The 22,763-nt window shown below is 42.8% G+C and overlaps 2 protein-coding genes across 2 annotated transcripts; both read right to left on the bottom strand.

Moving 5' to 3' along the window:
* Positions 1-234: 234 nt before the first annotated feature.
* hmx4 (H6 family homeobox 4) lies at positions 235-2,519 on the bottom strand. The gene is made up of 2 exons (XM_052085065.1): positions 1,978-2,519; positions 235-1,872 (listed from the first exon to the last, which is right to left on the bottom strand). The coding sequence occupies exons 1-2, from the start codon at positions 2,189-2,191 to the stop codon at positions 1,319-1,321; spliced, it is 768 nt and encodes a 255-aa protein (XP_051941025.1). The 5' UTR covers positions 2,192-2,519; the 3' UTR covers positions 235-1,318.
* A 162-nt stretch (positions 2,520-2,681) lies between these two features.
* Positions 2,682-5,444, bottom strand: hmx1 (H6 family homeobox 1). The gene is made up of 2 exons (XM_052085058.1): positions 4,982-5,444; positions 2,682-4,464 (listed from the first exon to the last, which is right to left on the bottom strand). The coding sequence occupies exons 1-2, from the start codon at positions 5,286-5,288 to the stop codon at positions 3,878-3,880; spliced, it is 894 nt and encodes a 297-aa protein (XP_051941018.1). The 5' UTR covers positions 5,289-5,444; the 3' UTR covers positions 2,682-3,877.
* Between the last annotated feature and the right edge of the window lie 17,319 nt (positions 5,445-22,763).

Below are 22,763 nucleotides of genomic sequence, written 5' to 3'. Positions count from 1 at the left end.
GAATATGGTACATTAACAAAGGGAGCAGGTATAAGAGAGGGGTTATCCGTGTGCTTATAATATATAATATGATAATAATAATTATTATTATTATATATTATAATTATTATAATTGTTGTTTGGCAAGATGCTTCATTTGATGCACAAAATTGTGCATATTAACAAAACACAGCGAGCAAAGTGTTTTTCAATATGGATTAGTAAAGAATGAATTATTATTAGTATTATTATTCATATTATTATACATGCAGCTGTACCACTTTTGATCATTACGTTTTTGTCCACTCATTCCCTTCGACTATAGATTCGTAATTACTTTGGTCTGTTTTTTATCCTGAAAAATATATGGCGGAAAAAATATTATTTTATACATAAGGGTTAATTAATAGATGGAAGTTGGTGTTATGAGCCATTACTTAAGGAGAACTACGTGACGGGTTCTGTCATTATATTATTTATTTAGCCATGTCAATGTTTTCTTATTTCCGGAATGCCAGAATCATAAGTGTGCTTACAGTGCTGTTTATGAATTAGAGAAGAAAAACAATTTCACAGTTTTTGGGGGGGAAGCCTGAGTGTTTTGTTGAAATATTGGATTTGTTGCACGAGTCTTTATGGGTCTTACTTTATGTAAAATCTGAAACATAATTTATATAGTAAACACAGTCAACACTTGGTCGAGCTGAGCCGAAGACAACCACCTGAAATTACTGAATCAGCTGTAAAGGTTTTCTTGAATAAAGAGGTTTTAATTACAGTTGCAGTAAATGCTGTAATGAGCCTAAAGGCGAATGTAAGAATAACGTAGGTGTAAGATACTTCAGGACAAAAAATAGACATGCGTGAATAAAATGTTAATGACATTCATTTAAATACATATAATTTCTGTAATCCAAAAGTCCTCATGATATTATAAATGCATGCATGGTATATTAATTTCTTTGGTGGCATAGGCTGTTGTTGAGAATAATAATGATAATAACAATAAGAATGAGAAAGGGCTATCATGTAAACAAGAAGATGTTACAGATGGAGGCCATGCACGGCCAGGCAGGCTATTCATCTGCTAGGCCTGCTATAGGTTCTCTTTTCAGGTGTTAAGTGCATGTTAGGCCTACACAAAAGCCAGGCTAAGAAATAAATAATACCAAAAAACAGCTCATTTGAATGTGATATGTTCCTACGACTTGCAGCCTTCTTTTAAACACTGATGGGCCAGTGTCCGGCCTTTTGAATCGGATAGGCGTAGCAACGCCATAAATGCTCCGGTTGGCACAAACAAAAGTGTCTGTTTACACATGCAGGCTCGGTGGCAGTGTCATACGTCCCCGTCATAGAGGCTGAAGTACTTGCTGGTGTTGGAGAAACAGAGGTAAGGCGTATTCGAACCCGGGTACACGACGGGCAATGGCATGGGCATCAGGCACCTCCCCAGCAAGCTGCTCTCCTTGTACAGGGCGGGGAGCTGACCCACCACCACGGGCTTCACCGTCTCCTGGAAGTCGCTCACCGGTCCGTCGATTTCACTCGAGATTTGCCGTTTCAACTTATTCCTGCGGTTCTGGAACCATATCTTCACCTGCGTTTCGGTGAGCTGCAGAGAGCTGGCGAGACAGGCGCGCTCGGCGCTGCTCAGGTAGCGCTTCATGTCGAACGTAGACTCCAACTGGAAGATCTGTCTCTTGGAAAAAATGGTGCGCGTTTTCTTTTTCGTGATCAATTTACTCTTTTTCGTGGGACTGTCCGCTTTAAGAATCTCCGTGGTCGTGGTGGTGGAGCTGCAGTCGTCGCAACTACTGTCCCCGCTCTCGAAACGCGTCTCCGCAGCCCGACCGTGAATGTCGCTGGCCCGGTTATTCTCTTGGGTAAAGTCTGCAACAAACAACAAATCCGCTCAGACTCTGTCACACTCGGGCGCGTATAATAGGCGATGCGTTATGGTGCTGTGAATCAAATAGTCCCTATACAAGCCCTTACCGCTTTCGTCCGATTCGTGCCTGCGCTGGGCTGCGGGCCCCTCCGGGTTGCTCTGCGGGACGCGGCCTTGATACGTCGCCGTAGCCGAGACATCGTGCTCTCCTTGGGGGTGACAGCTGTCACTGCCTCGCCCGCTTGTTTTCAGGTTGAGGATGTTGTCAATGGTGAATTTGAGAGAGGCGCTGGGACGGCATGGCGCGTCCACTTTACTCATATTCTCCAATGCGTAAACAGCCCCTTTGTTTACTTCTCCTCTTGAATAAACGCGAGCAGTCACCGCTAAATTGTCGACGGTGCACACACCATAGCAGCATCCACGAAGCACACACTGCTTGGCTGGAGAGGCTCCGTGTGTAATCTCCGCGCCGCACGTCACGTTGGATGGGGCGAACTAAATCCTCGCTGATTGGTCCAGTCGTCAAGCGGTGTTGACCAATCACAGTGAAGGGACGAGAGTCTCTCTCTTCACCCAAACTACATCTTCTCCATCAAAACCTGCTGTTCGCCAACACGTCATTTCACACTGTGGTGCACATTTGCACAAATACTTAATTGACCTTCCACCTTAGACGTTGACCAGACGGTTACATAAGTTGTTTTGAACCTCCCCATTTTTAAAATTGTCTACAGATTTCACTGGGGGGGAAGTGTATGCAGGGACGGGGGGGGGGGGGGGGGGGACGGGGACGGGGTGTATGCATTTGCATGCGCTCTGCGCGATGGTGTATCGGCATAACTCTTCAAAATAAGAAGCCTAAAAACGAATATTCCCTCACACTTTTGCCCTTGTTTTGCAGGTAAATACGGCAACCAAAAATATTAGAAACACGCACGCGTGTATCTTTACAAATAGGCCTCGTGTGTGCAAAACACAGGAATAGGCATGACAATTAAATTCATATCTCTCTGGTGGTGTTAGTCAAAACAGCATTATTGTCCTTGGAAAGGCAAACCTTTGAGATTTCACACTTTATCGCATTTGGTTGTGCAAATGTGGATGTTGGGCCCGATGTGGTTGATTTCGGAAAAATGAGACTTCATTCACGTGACGCTCTTTAATTAAACTTTTTATTTTGATAGATCAAATATTGTGTGATGATTTCAAATAATAGTTTGCTGGATGACAATAAACCAGCATTCACCTGAATCTTTTTGCTATTAATCTTGATTTATTTGCTCACAAATGTTTATTTTCATTTTTTTTTACAACTCCAGCTATGTAATACACCCGCTGCAGTTTTACGTTTAATCTCAGTGTAGTATAATCATAATCTCAAACTGTATTGCATTTTTATCGACTACACTTTGAGCCTAATTCATAACGATCAGAACTGCAGACGCTTAAAAAAAAAAAGAATGAAGTAGGCTCAAGAGCCCACTTGCGTTTGGGTGTTATTTACCTGTTGATAATTTTTGATAAATTTAATTCTGCAGTCAAAAACGATTGAAACAACGAGTCTGATTTGTAACGTTAAAAAAATGTACAGAATAGCATTGACGTTTTGGCGTTCCCAAATCTTTGCTATTTACTTTGTTTTAATAAATTGGGTATATTTTAATCACTGACCATACACAGAAAAAAGAATCAGTATTTTTATCCATTTATTGAGTGGGGCGAAAAAATGATGAAATTGAAAATGTGTGCGCGTGCCTGCGTGCGTGCGTGTGTGTGTGTGTGTTTTCTTTTATAAAAGTTTGGCAAAAAATAGTTAATAGCTTAACAGAGTACATTGCACTCCGTTTACAAGTTATTATTTGCCGACAGTAGCAAACAAACGCACACTGAATACACAAACATGAGTTCACTTTGTGTCACATGTTTCCTTCTGACGCTATCAGCGATTGCCCGCGACATTGCGTGCTATTGCACCGTAATGGCAAAATATACTTTGATATGTCTTTACACCAAGCCGCTCATCTGCGACCTCAGTATGCTCATGGAGTGAGCCAAGGAGGACAAGGGGTAAGTGATGGAGTTGGAGAAGACCTGATGTCCGTTCAAGTTAAAAGCCAGTGCGGAGCCGGCTCCGGGTCCGCTGTGATACAAAATGGGGACTCTGACCACCCTCTGATTCGGGTTAGGAATGTGTACAACCTCAAGATCCGCCGCCAGTTGTCTTTTCCATTTATTCCTGCGGTTCTGGAACCAGATCTTGACTTGGGTCTCTGTTAGGTGGAGCGACGCGGCCAGGCCGGCCCGCTCCGAACTGCTCAGGTACCGTTTCACGTCGAAGGTGGACTCCAGTTGGAAAACCTGGCTTCGGCTGAACACAGTACGGGTTTTCTTCTTCCGGGTCCGATTCGAGTCAGAGGGCGCATCGAAGCCACTTTGAGCCTCGTCGTGGTCGCCAATCAAGTTGCCATCGCTTAATTTCCTGTCCGACTCATAGCTGTCGTCTGTGATCGGTTCGGATACGGCGGGGGAACTTCTGTCACTGGTCGACACCGAGCAGCAGTTGTCCTCGCACCTCGTGTTCACAGATGGACCTAATCGGAGATGAAAATGTAACCACGCTCTCTCGTGCAAGTGTCGCCCTGGCTCATGCGTGAGCCAGGCGTCACATCGTCGTGCAGGTGAGCAAAAATCAGTTGGACGGAAATATGGATGTAAATGTCTATGTATGTGCATTTAAAAATTACACCTAGGCTTGGTATTGAATATACTTTTTCTTGAGATATACGCGAGTAATGCATCGATTTCGGAAATCGATGCACAGGTACTTAAAAGACGCCTATATCTTGGAACGTTTTTTTGTGGGTTGCGTTTAAGAAAGCACAGTCGTATACAGTTTTTGTTTTGTCGTCATTTGAAGAGCTGCTGATTCGGGATGGGTCACGCGTGAGGGCGAGGGGCGGGGGTGGGAGGGGGGATTCGTGAGGGATGTCAAAACTCTATAAAAGTCAATCGGATATTGCGCAACTTTCACGTTGATCCCTGAAAGCTAATTACGTGATCTGTTACAACCCGCATCCTGAAACCTTGAGATTTTTTTGCAATACTCACTGCCCGGTGCGTCCAAAGCTCTGCAGAGCAAGCCCGCGTTCCCGGCGTACCAGTTTACCAGCGGCTCCGTGCAGAGGGACGAGGCCGAGCCGCCGCAGCCATCCGGCGCCGGCGTAAACATGACGCCGCCCCGCGCGTGCGAGACCGGGCTGACCGAGTCCGCCCGCAACGCAGCTCCACATCGGCCGCTTTCAGAAGGGGAATCCCGCTCGTGTGGCCCCGGCGCCAGTAGATTCTCGATGAAAAAAGACGACGCCCTCGATGATGACAATAGAGGACTCTGGGTGTCCGTCAGCTTCTTCTGCATGTTTTCCAAATTTCGCCGAGCAAAATATACACATATATTTAGCAAAGCAATCCCGTCTCCATTTGGCGTTAAAACAACGTCCGAAAAGTCCAAGCGGGCATGTGAAGCATCGCTGCTTTAGCGCTGTGCTGGGACGACGAGTCGCTGCTGGGACGGGACGACGGTAGCGCTACAGTACAGTGAAAGGTCCAGTCGCGCTCTTGGCGAGCGCTGGGGGGGCATCCAGTGATTGGACGAGCACAATAGCAAATGGGCTTTTCCGAGTCACCGTCTCGTTGCACCAGTGACTGTCGCTACTGTAAAGTCCCGTCCCTTACGCACCCGGCTGGCTCGGTTGCGTCTTTATTTGGGTCAATTAGAGTGCAAATCAATAAGGAAGATCCACATTGTAGCTTCTACCCCTCTACCATCTTGTCTCCACAAGACGGTCTTGCGATCGTTTTACAGTTTGAATTTGTGTCCTATATCACCCCAGTTTACTTCTTGGATGTGGCGAGGTTTTCATAATTATTTTCATGAAGTCCGTGTCTATAGTTTATATGTCTGGAGCGGGAACTGAAAATATACACATCTGGATTTTGTACATTCTGAAACATCGCTAGTTTAATTGTTGGCTTTTTAGGAAATGAATAGCAGACAAATGCAACCCCAACACTTTGAACAGTGTATTATGATGCTGTTAAAACAATTGGCATGAATTTGTTATTTCTTTGTCTCCTCAAGTGCAGTTAAAATGCCACCGGAAGAAGCATTTTTATTTTTTAAAGCATATTGACTGCCATGTATAAGTTGAGCTGCATGTTCAGTTTTGGGAACTTGAGTAATTGGCCCATGACATTACATAATTGCCACACCCAATTTGTTTATTATTATTATTTTTTCTTGCTAGTTTTTAAAAATGAAGTCAAGCTTCAACCACATAAAATTATCGGGTGCCTTGAGTTTGATACCCGAGGCCTATAGAATACTCCAAAACTTGCATGTGTCACCGTATAATCATGCAATCTGAAGACCGCACGTGCGCATATCTAATGAGATCCAGTGGAACGACTACATTAAAATTCTTCCTTGTTAGAATTGACAGTCACAACTGAGGCATGTGTCTTCTATTTCAACATTTTGACTTATGTGTTGCTAAACAAGGCCACAAAGAGTACCATGCAAATGTCTTTTTGAAGTGTGCAGTTGCACCACTGCAAATTAGAATCATCGGATTGTCCTGATGGCTGTTAGCATACTGCCAAGTATGAGCTTGTATATTTTTAGTGTGTTCCTGCTTAGTTACGAATACTTGATGATTTTACGAATACAAAGCAGTGTGTGCACTTGAATAAATGTCTTTTATATGCTACCCTGAAATTATCCGATGTTGAGAAATTCAACTATTGGATGTGACGATACTTCCAGTATTCAAGCCAAATCCGTTTATTAGGACTACATTGGATAAGTGTTTCATCGTTTGATCATCTGAAAGATTGAAATAAGTGCTGACGGACGTCTTTACCCTTTAAGCGCAAATGGCAAGACATTTGAGCTTTTTATTTCCCTCAATGGAGTCAGCGGCTGTGACCTTTAACTCGAGTCTCTTTCTCTTCTCCCCCTCCGTCCCTCAGGTTAGACTTAGCCTTTGACAGAGGATCACAGTGGTAATGTTGCTCTTCAAACTAGCACGCGGAGCAGACATCGGTAACTTGAGCCCTGCGCTGAACAACTGAGTCTTCCACCTGTCTTCTCCTGCGCGGTCAAACCATGAAGAGAACCAATGTAGCCGGCCGGCTTGTCTTTTTTTATTTTTTCTACTCCTTTCTTGAAGTGAGCCTCAAATATATCATCGCAAAGTTTACTACGGGAAAAAGACAGGTCCTTTCTTTACTGGAAAATGCTAACAACAACTATAAAAATAGGAAACAATTCAAGAAAAGCTTTCTGATCTGTGCTTCCAAATCAGAACTTTATCATTTGCAGGTTCGGATCTGTTATTGTGTTGGGTGCGCTTGTGTGTGCCAAAAGCCCACATTAGATCAGTCTTCTGTGTGTACATTGGGCCATGTGAGTGATGTTACTCCCCTGGCCAGCACCGCCTGCGCAGGGGGGCCCCACAGACCCAGAGGCTCCTCTCACTTTGCTCCCTCCTCTCGTTTTCTCTTCTTCTCCTGATCCTCATCCAGTCTGGCGTGCCCTTTGCTTTTCATGGCCTGCCGGCTAGCTCCGCAGTCGCGACCCCTCCGTGCCGCCACAGCTCGCAACATCGGCTTCTCAAGCCGCGCTCCATGTTTCATCACACAAAATCATATCATCAGCATGTGCTCCGGGACACGGCGAGAGCAAATTGAGCGTGTTTCTCTTGTTTTGATGACCAATCTTTTGCGCTTCCTGATGCTGAACACGGCGGATTACCATCCGCGAAGGGAAAACGCCAAGTCCTCTTTAACGCGACAGTAAGACTGAATTGAAAACTGCTTGAAGAGGAAAGAATATTTTTCTACAAACCTTAGTTTGAAAGCCAGTTGAACATTTAGTCAAGTTGGCAATTCCATTTTGTCCTTTTTGGAGTTTCCGATTTCCTTTACTCGCAGGTCTAATTACTCTTTTATACCAGCCATTAGTCAATCGAGTGTGATTGTAATGGCTCTCGGCTCTACTGCTCTTTGACTCGTACAGTCAATGAAAGTGGAGACAGTTTGACCCACTTAATTCCACTGGAGGCAGCGAGACAGACAGGAGGATGAATCTCCTCATGGGCCTTTCACGGCTCTTTACATGAAAACACTCGCATTCACTGAACTACGCTGACCTCAGCCGACTTGGTTGACAAGCAGCAGCAGCAGCAGAAGCATTGCATGAGATCGCGTGAAAATACTCGAGCTCTTTTCAAAGTGTGACCCCCCCCCCCCCCCCCCCCCTCAGAACCTTTGCCTCCAACTTGTCAATATATGACACTTTGTCTGCGGTTTGCTGGGGGGACTTTTGATGGCTAACAAAGCGAAACACACCGTATACCAGGTGTCACCAACATTTTTGAGGGTGAGAGCAACTTCATGTGTACCGATTGTGTGAAGGGCTACCAAATTGATACACGTCTGAAATAAGATATTTGTCCAAAATACCTTCAATAATATGAGGATGTGTTATTTTTAATACTTGATGATTTAAATTGTCAGACTTTGATCGTGTTTCGAAATGTCTCACAGTACTGCCAATGTTTGCATTTTTAAATCATAATTTCTACTAGCAAATCACAATGTCCAGGCACTGGCGGGCTACTCAAGTGGTCTTCACGGGCTACCTGGTGCCCGCGGGCACCATGTTGGTGACCACTGCCGTATACCCATGCGAAACACCCCAACTTTTTTTTCATGGGAATTTAGTCAGCTTTTGTACAAAATGTCATGTATTCTAATTTATAGCAACTGGGCTTATTTATCCATTCATCCATCGATTTTTGAATCCGCGTATCGTCACAAGGGTCGCTCGAGGGGGTGCTGGAGCCTATGCCAGGTGACTTCGGGCAAAAGGCGGATTAGTCTCTGAATTGGTCGCCAGTACCTATAGAGGCGAACAACCATACACATATACATCCACACCGTCACGGAGCGGGAACTGATCCCGCATTTCCTGCACACAAGTCAGGTGTGTGTACAAGTACACCATCAGCGACTTTGGACTCATTTATTTACTTGAATTAAACATGGTGCAGAAGCAGGGCTGTAGTACTCGAGTCTGGACTCGGCACGTTTGTTGTCTCGGTCTTGGCATTTGACTCACATTTTGCAGTTGGACGAGCAAAATATTTTTATAAACTTGACCGAGTCCAACTATATATATATATATTTTTTCCTGAAATTCAGCTTTCTTCCCCCCTCAAAAGAAAGTTTTTCAGATGATTAAAGTATCAATTTGATTGGTCAACCTGACCGCAAACGCCAAAGGCTTTTTCTTTCAGCCATGTTAACCCACAGCAGGGTTATGCAACTTGTTTTATCAACCATCGAGCAAGCCACATCATCTTTGGAAGAAAACATGAAACAATCTGCAGATGCTCTAAGAAGATTATTTCAGACACAAACGGCACCGCGTCGAACTTTGTTCGACACCTGCAGAGGCACCGCAAAAAGAAGTCATTGTTTTTGTGGTTTACTTGCACATGTGTTAAATAAAGCAAAGGGGTTTCATGGCATCTAAGAAGAGTGTTGAACTTGAGGAAAACGCCAGACAAGACAACGTGAAACACCACAGGAGTCAATCCTCTACATTAAGTCTCATGAAAATAGCAGCATTTTGCTCAATTTGCGAACGTCCTGCATGATCACCATTCGACTTGCAAGTTTTCGTGTACCTTAAAAAGTGTACTTTTCCCGACAGATTTGTTTGAACTCCAAATTCATTCCACGTTTGAGATTTCAGCACCGCCGTGTCAGCCATATTTTGAAAGATTGTATTGCTGCATGACACCGTTGTCTTGGAGCGTTTCTCTGCGGGGGTTGAAACGTGTGAACAGAGGTCACGCAAGCAAAATATCTTCATGTTCATATGGTGTAAGCGTCTATGGAGAACAGTGCACTACTTCTTGTACTCTTTCTTACCCATTGTACGCAATGAACACATTGACTGCATCGAGTATTGGAGTTTTCATGAAATCTACGTGATGTCGACTTTTCACATTTAACCTGTGGAACAGGGTGAATGAAGCATTTCCATCTGTTTTAACAAAGCACGTACTCTTATGCTCTTCAGTAGGTAACCCCGTTGTTTGTGCGCCTTTATCAAGCTAGCCGAGTCGGAATGTGTGCGTGCTCTGGTATTAATAATTCACTGTACATAATAAGTTGATGCCGCAGAGTTTGTTCGCATTGATATAGTATTAGCGGAGGTGAGCGTTCTTAGCCAGACTTTGTGACGCCAGCAGACCGGCATGAAGTGGGCTTTAATTGCCCATAATCTCTACCGTGCTCTTTCCCCTCAGTGCAAGTCAACAGCTTCTGTAGCCTACAAATGCCAGACCTTAGCAGGACAGTTTTAACTCCATATCAGCAAAAGGCTCACAAAGAAGGAATGTTTGGAGGAGATTTTCAACCCACAAATCAAAGGACTTAAGAGGGTTTAGGGATTTTTACACCCGCTCCACTGTTTTCAGATTTAAAGTCAGCTCTTTCATATTTGTATTCGGAAGCAAAATAACACCATGGGATGAAATTGGATTCCTTTTATGGTTAAACATGAGAACTTGATGAAGAACTAAACTTGAGAACATGAGAAGATTTAACAAAAACAGAAAACGCCATTTACTCTCAGAATGATGCTCATCATTCTATTTAGAACATTTGCGGCGTAATATGCTTTATGCTGAACACTGCTGTTGTGTTTTTGCCCCCCTCCCCTCCCTCATATCCCTCCCTCTTCACATATAAAACATGACACTCTGAAGCAGACCGACTTCCTCTCAGGGGTCAAGCCTCTTCATGTTGAAGTTATTGTTAAAGAGTAGATCATGATAAATTTCAGTATATTCAAAGATAGCCCTGGTGTGATCATCAATGTACACTCTATCATTGTTTTTGTGGTTCAATTTTGTGAGGTATTATGCAAATCAATGCTTGCAAATAATTGTAAAACTAAGGCGCCCTGAAGGTGACATGGAAGAAAAATAAAAACGACTTTGTGTTCCATCGCAAAGATTGCGAGCTAACAGAAAGTTCTTGTTTTTTGTTGTTGTAAGGGAACACTTTTATAACGGGTTTATGTACTTCCGGGTCAGTTTGGCTACTGTAGCGTCCAACGCGTAGCTGGTTGAGGAACAACTGTCCGCTTTCAAATGTCTTTCGCTTATATATGCTTAAAATCAAGAACAGATTTTATGTCTTTGGATTGCAAGCCGATTTCAAAGTAAAATGCGATTAAACCCGTCCGCAGATGAAAACGCTCCATCTTTGATATTTTCATTTGAGAGGACCCAGAACTATATAAACGTGCATTTAAAAAAGAAGCTTTCCTTGCAAAACTTTAGGAGGAAATGCCAAACTTTGCGAGGGAAGGCAAAGTTTTTTTTTTTCCCCTTACATGTAACCTTGGGGCTCTACAAATACGATTACATATCTTTACAATTTACAATACATTTTTGGATCGTTGATTTAAAAAAAAAAAGGGAGCAAAACACATTGTTTATCACTCAAATCGGCTTATCGTGGCAGGACATACAGCAACCATTAACCTATAAGCGTATAAATGGTTTAATGAGAAACGTTCGTGCCAGGTTAAATTCAGTAGAATTGCTCCTCTTATAAGGCCACATGAGCGTGGAGGATTTGTGAGGGGAATGTCCGTTTGTTTAACCCCTTCACGGCACGTTAACCCCTGTCACGACTTGCTCGTCAGCTCAGTGCAAACACTCCGAAAACTACACTATTCTCTCTTTCTCCCCCCCCCACCCCTACCAACACTTTTGAAACGCCACAATACCCCATTTCCAGTATGCTGTATCTGTTTTAAGCAGAAATAAAGAATACGTAAACATTTTCACGAAACACGAATATTGCAATAAAACTTACAACAGTACATCGAATGCATGAATCACATGCGTTTGGATGCAGGGTGCACGCTTTTGGCACCCACGCACTAGTTGCAGAGGGACGCATGAACTCCCGCGGAGAAACGTAGCAGAACGCAATTTTGCAATTAGATACCATATAGCATACAATATCCTGCAGTGCTCCAGCTGTGCAAAACTTACGAGAGAAGTTGAGCTAATGGAGGCGCGTCTTTAAATGTGGCAACACTGGGATGAAGGAAAAAGATATAATCACGATTATAATGGTTTATGCGGACGCAACTCAGTTCAGTTGAATTTATGTGGCAACGAAATTGTTCTTTTTATGAATAAATAGACTCGCGCCTTTTTATGTATTTATTCAAACATATTTGAAACATGATGCCGTTTTACGTCTATAGATTAGTCTTCATTTTTGAAAGTGTTATTTTCTTTTGGTCATCCGATCAATAGTATTCCTTAATTCCTGGCGTTAAAAACAAACAAACAAAAAAATGGTGCCAGTATTAATTTTTAGATTTTTTACCAACCACCCGTGTTCTAGGACATTTCATGGAAATTTGTCACAAAGAACTTAATACCTACATAAGAATCCAGGTGACCGTGTGACCATTAAATTGAGCGCCCGCTTTAAAAAAAAAATTGCAGTATTTTAAAAAAATATACAGTGCCTTACACGTCAACGTGTGCGTGTGTCAATGTGTTTGTGTGTCAGTGTGTGTGTAAGTGTGAGTGTATGTGTGTCTTTTTGACTACCGGTTGACTTTGCACGTGCCAATTAAACGAAACCGGCGTGCATTTTCATTATGGCATAAATTAAAGAAGCTAACAGCGTTCGTTTGATAGGCTACACAATCAGTGGATGAAACTAACAAAAGTAGTTTAGCCTGCTCAAAACCTAATTGTGTGTTTATACACACACACCTACACACACACTAAATATTTCAGCCTTCTGCGTGTACAGTTACTTGAAACGACTTACACATTACCCATGTATTATAACATTAACGTATAATACATAATTACCATTTAAAATGCATTTGAAGGGATTGATGGGACCAAACACACCATAAACAGGACACAAAGGGTTATTACAACTTCTGTAAAATGACAAAGAAAAATTTGCAGTGATTTATTCTGTAGTCCTATATATTTTTTTCCACTGGACATATTTTTGTTCTCCTTTTAGAAACATTTAATCCTATCAGGCCTGAAATCGTGCATACAAGTTTTATTTATGAGTAATTATGGCTCTATGTGGCGCTGTATTTTATTATTGACAGTATATTTTATTTTTTAAGTGATTACATGAAAAAGTGCATTGCTTATTTTCAGAATTGAAGGAGGAAATGTGTTCTACGTATGTGGTCATAGTTGCTTACATAGGTAAACACAGGTTTTAAATGTAAGTTATAATTGTAATTGTGGTTATACACCCAACAACAACAACAGCTTTTATTTGACAGGTTAGACCATTTATGTTGTCTCCCTTTACATCAGGAGTGTAACATTCTTGATATTCCAACATCAGTTTAAAAGACACGAGTCGGACAGACTTGAAGTGAAAGAAATGAAAGGAGGGCGAAATGACCTGAGAGTGAAGAGGGGGCAGGGCTGTTAAGTCAACCTGAAGATACATAAAAGAATAAACAGTATTTGGACATGCGCACAGTTATCAATGCACTCTACTGTACGTGTGTGTGTGTGTGTGTACGTGTAGTGTGAGTGTGAACCAGGGAACCCTGTTTTCTTCAGGCTTGTCACGCAATGTTTCTTGAAGCCCCGCCCTTCTTCCACTTCTACTCTTCCCATGTCTCCCTCTCAGACAGACACACAGACACACACACACACACGCGGCCTATTTTTAGTAGGTAGAACTATGCATGACTGCAGTGGTTGCCACCCTGCCTCCATGTGCAAGGATTGAGGTTTAATGTTCGTCAATAAAGGGCTCATCTTAATCCTGACCCAAGTCATAAATAAAAGCAATAGTGGCCTCAAATGTCATTCGTTTGAAAACGGAGGTACATTATCGTAGATCCTCACTCTTCATAGTGGATGGGGACATTTACGCAAATAAATCTGGCTCCACTCAAAGTCAATTTAATTGCCTCTATTAATACAGTAGTTTTGCTCAAAATATGCAACAGGTAATAATCCCCAAACACTTCTATAGCATTTCAGAGTCATTACTGCACCCTTAAAAATACAGTAGTAAACACAGAAAGACAGGACCAGCACACACTTTACAAGATGATGATGATGATGATGAATTAAGGTTTATGGAAACGTAGCTACTCTGTAGGCCGAGACTGAGTGGAATGGGCCCAGATGTGAGACAAATCAGTTGCAGCAAACATGCTGACCACCATCTGTCAATCACTACTGAAACATAGCTGGTGTTAGATTTAGAATCGCAAGACTGAGTGTGTGAAAACAGAACTTTCACCTACACAAAAGCATTTTGTCTTCCTCCTTGAAAGTTTGACCGAGGGGAAACTAGTGTGATGTTTTTTTTATGGCTGAGAGTAATGGTTTGTTGTTAAATAAAATAAATGCTGCATGACTATTAATTGTCACATAGACTGGAATATTGTAGTCTGGTGGGGAGCTGGCCGCCAATATGATGCCTGCGGGCACCGGGTCTCCCCAGAGGACACATGAAAGCCCGCAGCTGTTCTAAAAATCCTGTCATAGCGAGTCAGGCTAGTTAAAATGGGACTTTGTGATTTCCTACAAATGTTGTGATTATTGAAAATATTTACATTTGCAGAGATTTATACACTGCGATTGGCTGGCAACTGATTCAGGGTGTCCCCCGCCTACTGCCCGAAGACGGCTGGGATAGGCTCCAGCACCCCCCGCGACCCTAGTGAGGATCAAGCGGTTCGGAAATGGATGGATGGATGGATGGAGATTTATACAACAAAAATGGTGTTGATTGATAATTATCTGCATCCTATGCTAAATTGTTAATTATTCACAATTCATTAGCATGGTCAGTGTCTTCGGATGAGAAGATCAGAATCAGAATCATCTTTATTGGCCAAGTATGTAAAACACACAAGGTCCTTGTGACAAGGAACTTGTAAAGGGTCTGGGGGGTCCAGTAGGATTTTCCGCGCCCTTGTCTTGGTTCTTACGGTGTGCAAGTCCTCAGGAGTGGGTAGGGCGGTGCCAATGATTTTTTCTGCAGTCTTATCTGTCCATTGCAGTTGGATTTTGTTCTTTTTGTGGTGGCCCCACACCAAACTGTATTGGAGGAACATAGGGCTAAAGATTCATTATTATTCATTCATTCATTCATTCATCTTCCGAGCCGCTTGATCCTCACTAGGGTCGCAGGGGGTGCTGGAGCCTATCTCAGCTGTCTCCGGGCAGTAGGCGGGGGACACCCTGAATCGGTTGCCAGCCAATCGCAGGGCACACAGAAACGAACAACCATTCGCACTCACACTCACACCTAGGGACAATTTAGAGTGTTCAATCAGCCTGCCACGCATGTTTTTGGAATGCGGGAGGAAACCGGAGCACTCGGAGAAAACCCACGCAGGCCCGGGGAGAACATGCAAACTCCACACAGGGAGGCCGGAGTTGGAATTGAACCCGGTACCTCTGCACTGTGAAGCCGACGTGCTAACCACTGGACTACCGGGCCGCCCGATTCATTATTAAAATAACAGAATTAAAAGTATTTTTGGGGTGTTATTTCACAAGTTTGTTTCAATCTGGTGACCCTTAGCATTAATTATCCATCCATCCATCCATCCATCCATCCATATTTTCATCCACCCAATGGATGGATGCATCCATGATCTTATCCGCTTCTCATTAAAAGGGTCGCGGATGTGCTGGTGCCTATCCCAGCTGTCATCAGGTAGTAGACGCGGTACTCCCTGAACTGGTTATCAGCCAATCGGAGGGCACACACAGACCAACAGCCATTCACACTAACACCCAGGGACAATTTAGAACGTTCAATGACATGCCATGCATGTTTTGGGAATGTGGGAGGAATACAAAACCCACACAGACAGGAAGAATATGCAAAACTCACCAGGCCGCAGCCAAACCACTCACTACTGCATAGTGAGGTGGACGTGCTTTTTGTTTTAAAACAAAATTTCCTCTTTTGTCTGCACATGATTTTGATGTGTCATATGTATGGATATTAAGTGGTTAAATAATATGAAGGCGAGCATCTTCTTCTTTTTTTTTTACATGGTTTTATTATCCACCACAAACAATTTGGTAAAAATGTGTCGTTTGGATCACGTATATTCCATTTTCCTAATCAATCGCACAATGTCATAAACATGTTTCTATGCTCAATTGATAATTCTAAATTGTCAATGGACGATCTCAAATTTTGTTGCGTAAGATGGGTAAGTCTCAAACGCACCGTATTGACTCTATTATATAAAGTTACAAGAATTCCCCCGATGTCTTTCAGCATTATTCAGTCATTCATTTTCCAGACATTTTTTTCCTCACTCTCTCGTCTCATAAGCAGTTAAACGAGAAGCATCACAAGGTGGCGCCAATGCATAACTTTTCATGAAGCACACGATAGTATGATAGGCTATCACTACAATACACTTAAAGGACGCAGTTCGATGAACCAGTTAGTGGTCACGTCATCGAACTTGTACACTCAGGTGAAGAGAAGGGCCAATGTGTCAAATGGTCACCACCTGGCAATGTGTTGGCCCCAATCCAATGGTGGGGAAAGACTGGTTTGTATGTCCAATAAATCCCCTCAAATTAAAAAAGAAAATCTGCAATGAAAGCAAATCTTGTTCGCTTCAAGGCCATGTAATGCTTTTTATTGGATTTAAATGAAGGCAATTGTGTGTGTTCATGGCCCCTGAAAAAAAGAGATTACAGTAAATTACATACTTCATGCTTGAGCCGATCTCACGCATAATAACTGTATATTGAGGCAGAGAGTAATAGTATATATAATCATTACCATATCCTTATTAAATATGAAGTATGACACATCTTAGTTTATATAAGACTTATCAAAAAATACGAGCACTTGAGCGGAGAGTAATTATTCAGTCATTGTTTTCCAACCTGCACTTTGTAGATTAACAGCTCCTAGGGCCCTTGTTAAGCCGAGCCACAAAGGATGCAGTGTGGAATTCTTTAGTTGAATGTTTATATTTGTTTGGTCATGTTTTAAGACATATGCCCTTCCTAAAGCAACTCTCTGCATTCATTTCGTCTGGGGACTGTGCTGCAGTTTGCACTGGCTTGTGCCCCCCAATAGTGTCGCATTGCATGAGCTAATTAGATAGCTTAAAAAAACATATACCTAAATACCCCCACGCCCTAAAAGCATAAAGTCAAACATTAATTTAATTTAGATCGTATATGTATAAAATTTTGGTACACAGTTTATACGCAGTGTGTGCATGTGCATGAGTGAAAACCTGCCAATAGATGGTAGCAGAGTAAAACCTAGTGTGGTTCTGTGAGAAAGCAACATTCTTGCTTTTTTTTTTTAATTCCACTGGTTGACTTGGCAACGAGTATGATTCAATAATTCTTATATTGTGCTCTACTTGAAGGTTTTCCCTTTCCAAGGTTTCTTTCCTTGATTGGATTTGCAGAGGCTAATGGCTCCAAACTTCATTTTGACAAATCATGATGTCCTTTTACTTCTCACGGTCATCTCCAACTATTAAAAGGAAGCGCTTGGTGATTTGTGAGGTTTTTTTGTCTTCCACGAAGTGCTATATTTTAGGGTCATTAATCTGTGAATGGAATGTAAATGCAAGTACATATCGATCTGATAATGATCTGTGTCTGGGTGGTGGTGACTGAAACAGGTCAAAGAGCATGACGTACTGTAGTCATCATCTAATGAGATCCACGGGTTGTTCATTATGGTGGTTGCGGTAAGGTCGTAGATACTAAGACGTGTTACTTAGGTTACATAAGGGGCAAAATATTAGGATCCCATACACCTGTCGGTACGATTCAGAACTTTTCTATGGTACTGTGACTTACAATAATAAATGTGACGCCAATCAAAACTAGGTATTATTATCTTGAAAAAGTTAGATTTTTTTTCATGTACTGTAGCTTATGATCTCTTTCGATGCTGCAGCTGTACCTAACACTGTGCGCTGTTGATTATCAACGTGGAGAGGGTAAGGAAAAATGTACTTTACAATCGTTCAGGCAGCACAGCCTCGAGTTTGCCCAGGGTGCTTGGAGTCAATGCTCCCTGAAAATTTCCATGCAGTCTGAACAGTCACACAAACTCCTGAGCAACATTAGACATGCGCATATGGCGGCCAAACCAGTAATACCACTGCCCAAAACCCGAGATCATAACAGATGGCATGACATAGGCGTGTTACGAACAATAGACCATATCACCGACTTGAGATTTGTGACACAAATAAAATCAGTCCTTTGTCACTTTCATTTTAGCACGCAGGTCATTTGGAGTATAATTAATTACGTTTCAATATACAGGTATTCTGTATAAGTATGGTCCCATGTTGTCCATTGAAAAATAATGGAAACTATGTAATTGACAAAAATGTCTGGGTCATCTCAACTCTGAAACGCACCAATAGCCCCGTTTTAAGGGGCTCTTAAACTATGCCCCAGCTCATATGGAGAATGTGGAGAAAAAAAAAAAAAAAAAACTAGATGAGGAGATTTGCTAAATTGTTCGACCCGGCAACACAGGATAGAGAAGATACCAATTATAAGGAAGAAAACTAAAGCCTTCAGTGACACTTTGTTAAATTAATTGCCTTGTGAGTCTATTGCTTTATACGCTTTATACGACGATTTTCTACTGAAGATGTATTATTTACAACATTGTCATATTATTTATTTATTTGGCAAGTAAGACTTCAAAAGAGAGCCATTATCTTTCCTTGCTTTGTTTTACTTTCAACCCAGAGAGAGGAGGCATATTTGAAATTAGAACTGCATAATATGTTGAAAAGATGTTGTGATTGTGATAATGACGCTGCAATGGAGAATGCAAAAGATGTGCAATCATTTCATATAGAATTATATGAATTAATCTAATCTTGAACAATCATATGCCTCCTTATATGCACATGAGACAAACAGTAACTAGTAACCGACCATTACTAACATAAAAATAACTTCAGAAGAGAAGAATACATTGCGGCTCAGGGTGTCCACTGGTTAAAGCGTCGGCCTCACCGTGCAGAGGTGCAGGGCTCGATTCCGGCTCCGGCCTCCCTATGTGGAGTTCTCCCTGTGCCTGCATGGGTTTTCTCCGGGTACTCCAATTTCTTCCTTTCTGCTTGGCTCTCGACGAAGGTGGACACTTTTTGCACAGCTCCTGCCCCCACCCCGCACCCTCTCCCTGCTCGCCACGTAGTCTTTGTGCTGTCTTTGTCTAACTTTTTCCTAACCTCCTACCGTATTTTCATCCGAAGAACTAACCATGGAATTAGTTGGCTGGTCTCTCTGTGCAATCGACAAAATTTTCTCGACGGAAAGAGCAGGCAGTGGGGAGCCTGCTTGCCCTCCGGGGACATTTGCTGCCGGATACGCCCTGGATCCAAGGAGAAAGTGGAGACCGGTCTGCCCGGCAATACTGTCCGTGGAGGATGTGGAAGACATCTACATTATTGGCTTTTTGATAACGGGTATGCTGCTGTTTGGTGTTGGCAGCTTTCTGTTGTATCGCAAAATTCAACCGACGGGAGCGGCTTTATTGGAAGTGAAGAGGCTGCCGGTCATCCTGGATGGTTTGGCGCGAATGTCCAACACTCAGATTCAAGCGGGGACTGAGCTCAACCGCAATATTGTTGCGGTTTTGGACCGACTTCGCGCCATCGACAACAACATGGAGAAGTTGGAATCCGCACTGCGGAAAGAGTTTTCGGATTCGGGCTGATCGGCGCCCCCCTCCTTCTCGACCATGGACTGTCTTCATGATGAGCAGACCTTGACGAAGCAGCTATGACCTGTACACGTATACACATACACAACTGGACAACCACACGCACATACACATCCTTGTTATCACCGTCTTCATCGCTCCGATTCTTTTTCCCCCGTGACGTGGTTCGAAATGCAGAGCGCTCGTGTGAATCCGTGCAGCTGGTCATCTCGGCCGCGTCGCAGTCACCCTTCCCCCCTCCACCTCCCCATTCATCCTCCCCCTTATTACATGTTAAGACAGCTGGGATAGGCGCCAGCACCCCCCGCGACCCTTGTGAGGATGAAGTGTACAGGAAAATGGATGGATGGATGGAAGAATACATTGAGCCTTTTTTTTATTTTCAATATGAAAAAAAATATTTCTTTCACGAGATAAGAAAGATGCCGTGTTAAATATTTAATAATATCCATGCACATTTGTGTAACAAGCAACATTTTTTTTTCTCATATTTTGATTACTCGTGTAGCCACTTGACCTTTGCCAGGCTTTCTGCTATGCACTCGTGCATCTGTCAGGAAAAACACCGCCCTGAGTTTCAACGAGTTTGTGGTTAGCAATGATGTGAATTTTGGCAAGTTGTGCTCCATTCATCTAGAAAAGCTTAAGGCAAATTCTCTGGACAGTATTTTTCAACGTAATACTGCACTGTATCAAATAAGACCTGCTGCAATACACTTCTTGCTGTTGCTGTTGTAGACACTAGGAGGATTAGAAGTTAATTAATATCCTCCACAGTCCTGCGTGAGCATTTGACATTCGAACTGAACACGTTGACTTTTCGGTCCACTTGGATGAGTCATCAAATCCAAATGTCTCTCTTTATGACAGCCTGCTTTTCATCCCGTCCTGGAGTGTCACCTCCAACGACCGCGTTGAACCCTCATTACATTCAGAGGTGTTAAAATGGCACTTCTCATGAGCGTCTGAAAGGGCTGGTTTGAAGTAAACCCTTTTATTCTCACTGCTCCTTCTCTAAAGAGCTCTCCGTTGCCCTGTGAGCTGCGCAGTCTGACAAGAGTCTACTGCGCTGATTCAAATTGTCATGCATTATTTACAAATATTGTTTTGTGCCTCCCGTGTCCCAATTCCGCATTCTGAGCTAATCCATTCGGGTGATGGCGGCATGTGCTTTTGTATAAGGAGCAGCATTTCAAACATGGGGATGTATGCTAATGTTTTGGGGATTTATAGAAACGAGGAAGATTTACAAGAAATATATTCCATCAAGCAGTGCATTTCTCTTCCCTTGGGGCTGCGGGAGATAGTGATATTTCAGTCCTATTACTGTTATTTTGAAGGGGACCACGCGATATTGCACTACGGATGGACTGCCCCCTGTCTGAGTGAGGCCATTTGTCAAACTTGCCTTGAAGTTTAACTAAGCAATTAATAGAGGTGGTCACACACATCCTCTGATAAATGGGAAAGGTGATGAGCACATTTAGGCTGGATGGATGGTGTGTCCACATCCGAATGCACTTTTCCCTTCCTTCCAGATTGCTCAAATCCTTCACCACGTGTACTACCGCATAGCTTTGAGGGGCTCCATGAAGATGACACACATGGGTCACTTTTCAATTAAAAGGCTCGGATGCCATTGTCCTCCCGACGGTTGCTTGAAAGACAGCTTTACCTTTGATTGACATTTTGGGAGTTGTTTCAAAGAGAACCAATTAATTTTTCAGAGTGGCTGATGTGGATGCGATCACGACTTGTCTTTGAGATGTTTTTGCAGTCTCTACTGCAGCGCTAGGTATTTTAATTGAAAGGCGGCTGTTTTCAGTTCTTCTTCACAGTAAGCAGATCCTCGAGTGTTGCCATTTTGCTTCCATGACATTAAAGGCTATAAGTCGCAGTTGTGGTGCACTTGTGTGCTGCGAACCTATACCTCGGCATCTCCCAATGACTGTCCCTCGGTTCCTGATCGTGCATGTGAAGATTTCTGGCCCAGACTCGAAAAATTTCCCGTCTGGGAATGTCTGTATCTTGTAACTGAGGAAATAGAAATCTAGAGCAGTTTGGATAACAAACCTGAATGCATGGATAAAGGGAGTATTGCTTCATTTGCCTTTTTTTGAACAAAAACACTCCAAACGTTTTACACACATCAGGCCTGGTGCATTGTCATACGCGGCTACAAAATATGCAGAGATTTTTTTTCCTTTAGATTTTTAATGTCTGAGTGATGAATAACTCAACAACAGCATTTTTTAAACACTAAAAGAGAATCAACGACTGTCGTGAAGTTCTGCTACTTCTTCAGCGAATCAGGTAAATGAGCCGTCTTCACACCAGCGTTTTGGCCAAACACCTCTTGTGGCCGACTCAGAGAATGGTTCTCAATCATGCAAAGGACAAGTATTTGTCTTTCCTTGCACTACTCCGGGTTTTCCTCATTCAATTCACTTCTACCTTCACAAACAACTTAGCAGGCGGGCCGAGGCCCCTATGGTCCGCCCGTAGCGCCGGATCTGTGGACTAATGGCGTGAAGGAGGCTATAATAACTTAGTGAAACAGGTCAATATTCAAATCTATCACTGTCACCATCACCTCTCCATCTGCCACTAGCCCTCACAGCCCTGCTTTGATTCATACAGGGAGTCCACTGGACTCCGTCTGCTGTTGCACTCACTGTGGGGCGCACACACATGCATGCGGGTTAGGTTACTCCCTCTTTGGGCCAGACCTCCATTGTTGCATTATTCATTATATCTTGCTACCCAGAGATTGGGATTCTGTATTCACGGTCATACTACTTTTTGAAAAGAAGATTGTTAAAAAGGTTAACAATTGAGTAATTGTTGTATAAAGCCACTTCGTAACACATGCCAAACTATGTCAAAGTCTGTACTATATAGCAGGGTTCCAGATTGGCCCTAAATGGTGGCATTTTGCTCCTAAAATTTGAGACAGTGCAAGTAATTTTTTTCATTAACTCACACCTTTGTGACCAATAAATTTGCAATAAAAAAACAA

Source organism: Hippocampus zosterae, chromosome 13, assembly GCF_025434085.1.
Source record: "Hippocampus zosterae strain Florida chromosome 13, ASM2543408v3, whole genome shotgun sequence".
Lineage (NCBI taxonomy): Eukaryota > Metazoa > Chordata > Actinopteri > Syngnathiformes > Syngnathidae > Hippocampus > Hippocampus zosterae.
Note: the sequence above shows the minus strand (reverse complement) of the source record. Positions and strands in the feature narration are given on the sequence as shown.

Coding starts and splice junctions, on each gene's coding strand:
- hmx4 (XM_052085065.1), bottom strand. CDS start 2,191: ATGAGTAAAGTGGACGCGCCATGCCGTCCCAGCGCCTCTCTCAAATTC. Junction 1,873..1,977: donor GCACGAATCGGACGAAAGCG/GTAAGGGCTTGT, acceptor TGTTTGTTGCAG/ACTTTACCCAAGAGAATAAC.
- hmx1 (XM_052085058.1), bottom strand. CDS start 5,288: ATGCAGAAGAAGCTGACGGACACCCAGAGTCCTCTATTGTCATCATCG. Junction 4,465..4,981: donor AGCTTTGGACGCACCGGGCA/GTGAGTATTGCA, acceptor ATCTCCGATTAG/GTCCATCTGTGAACACGAGG.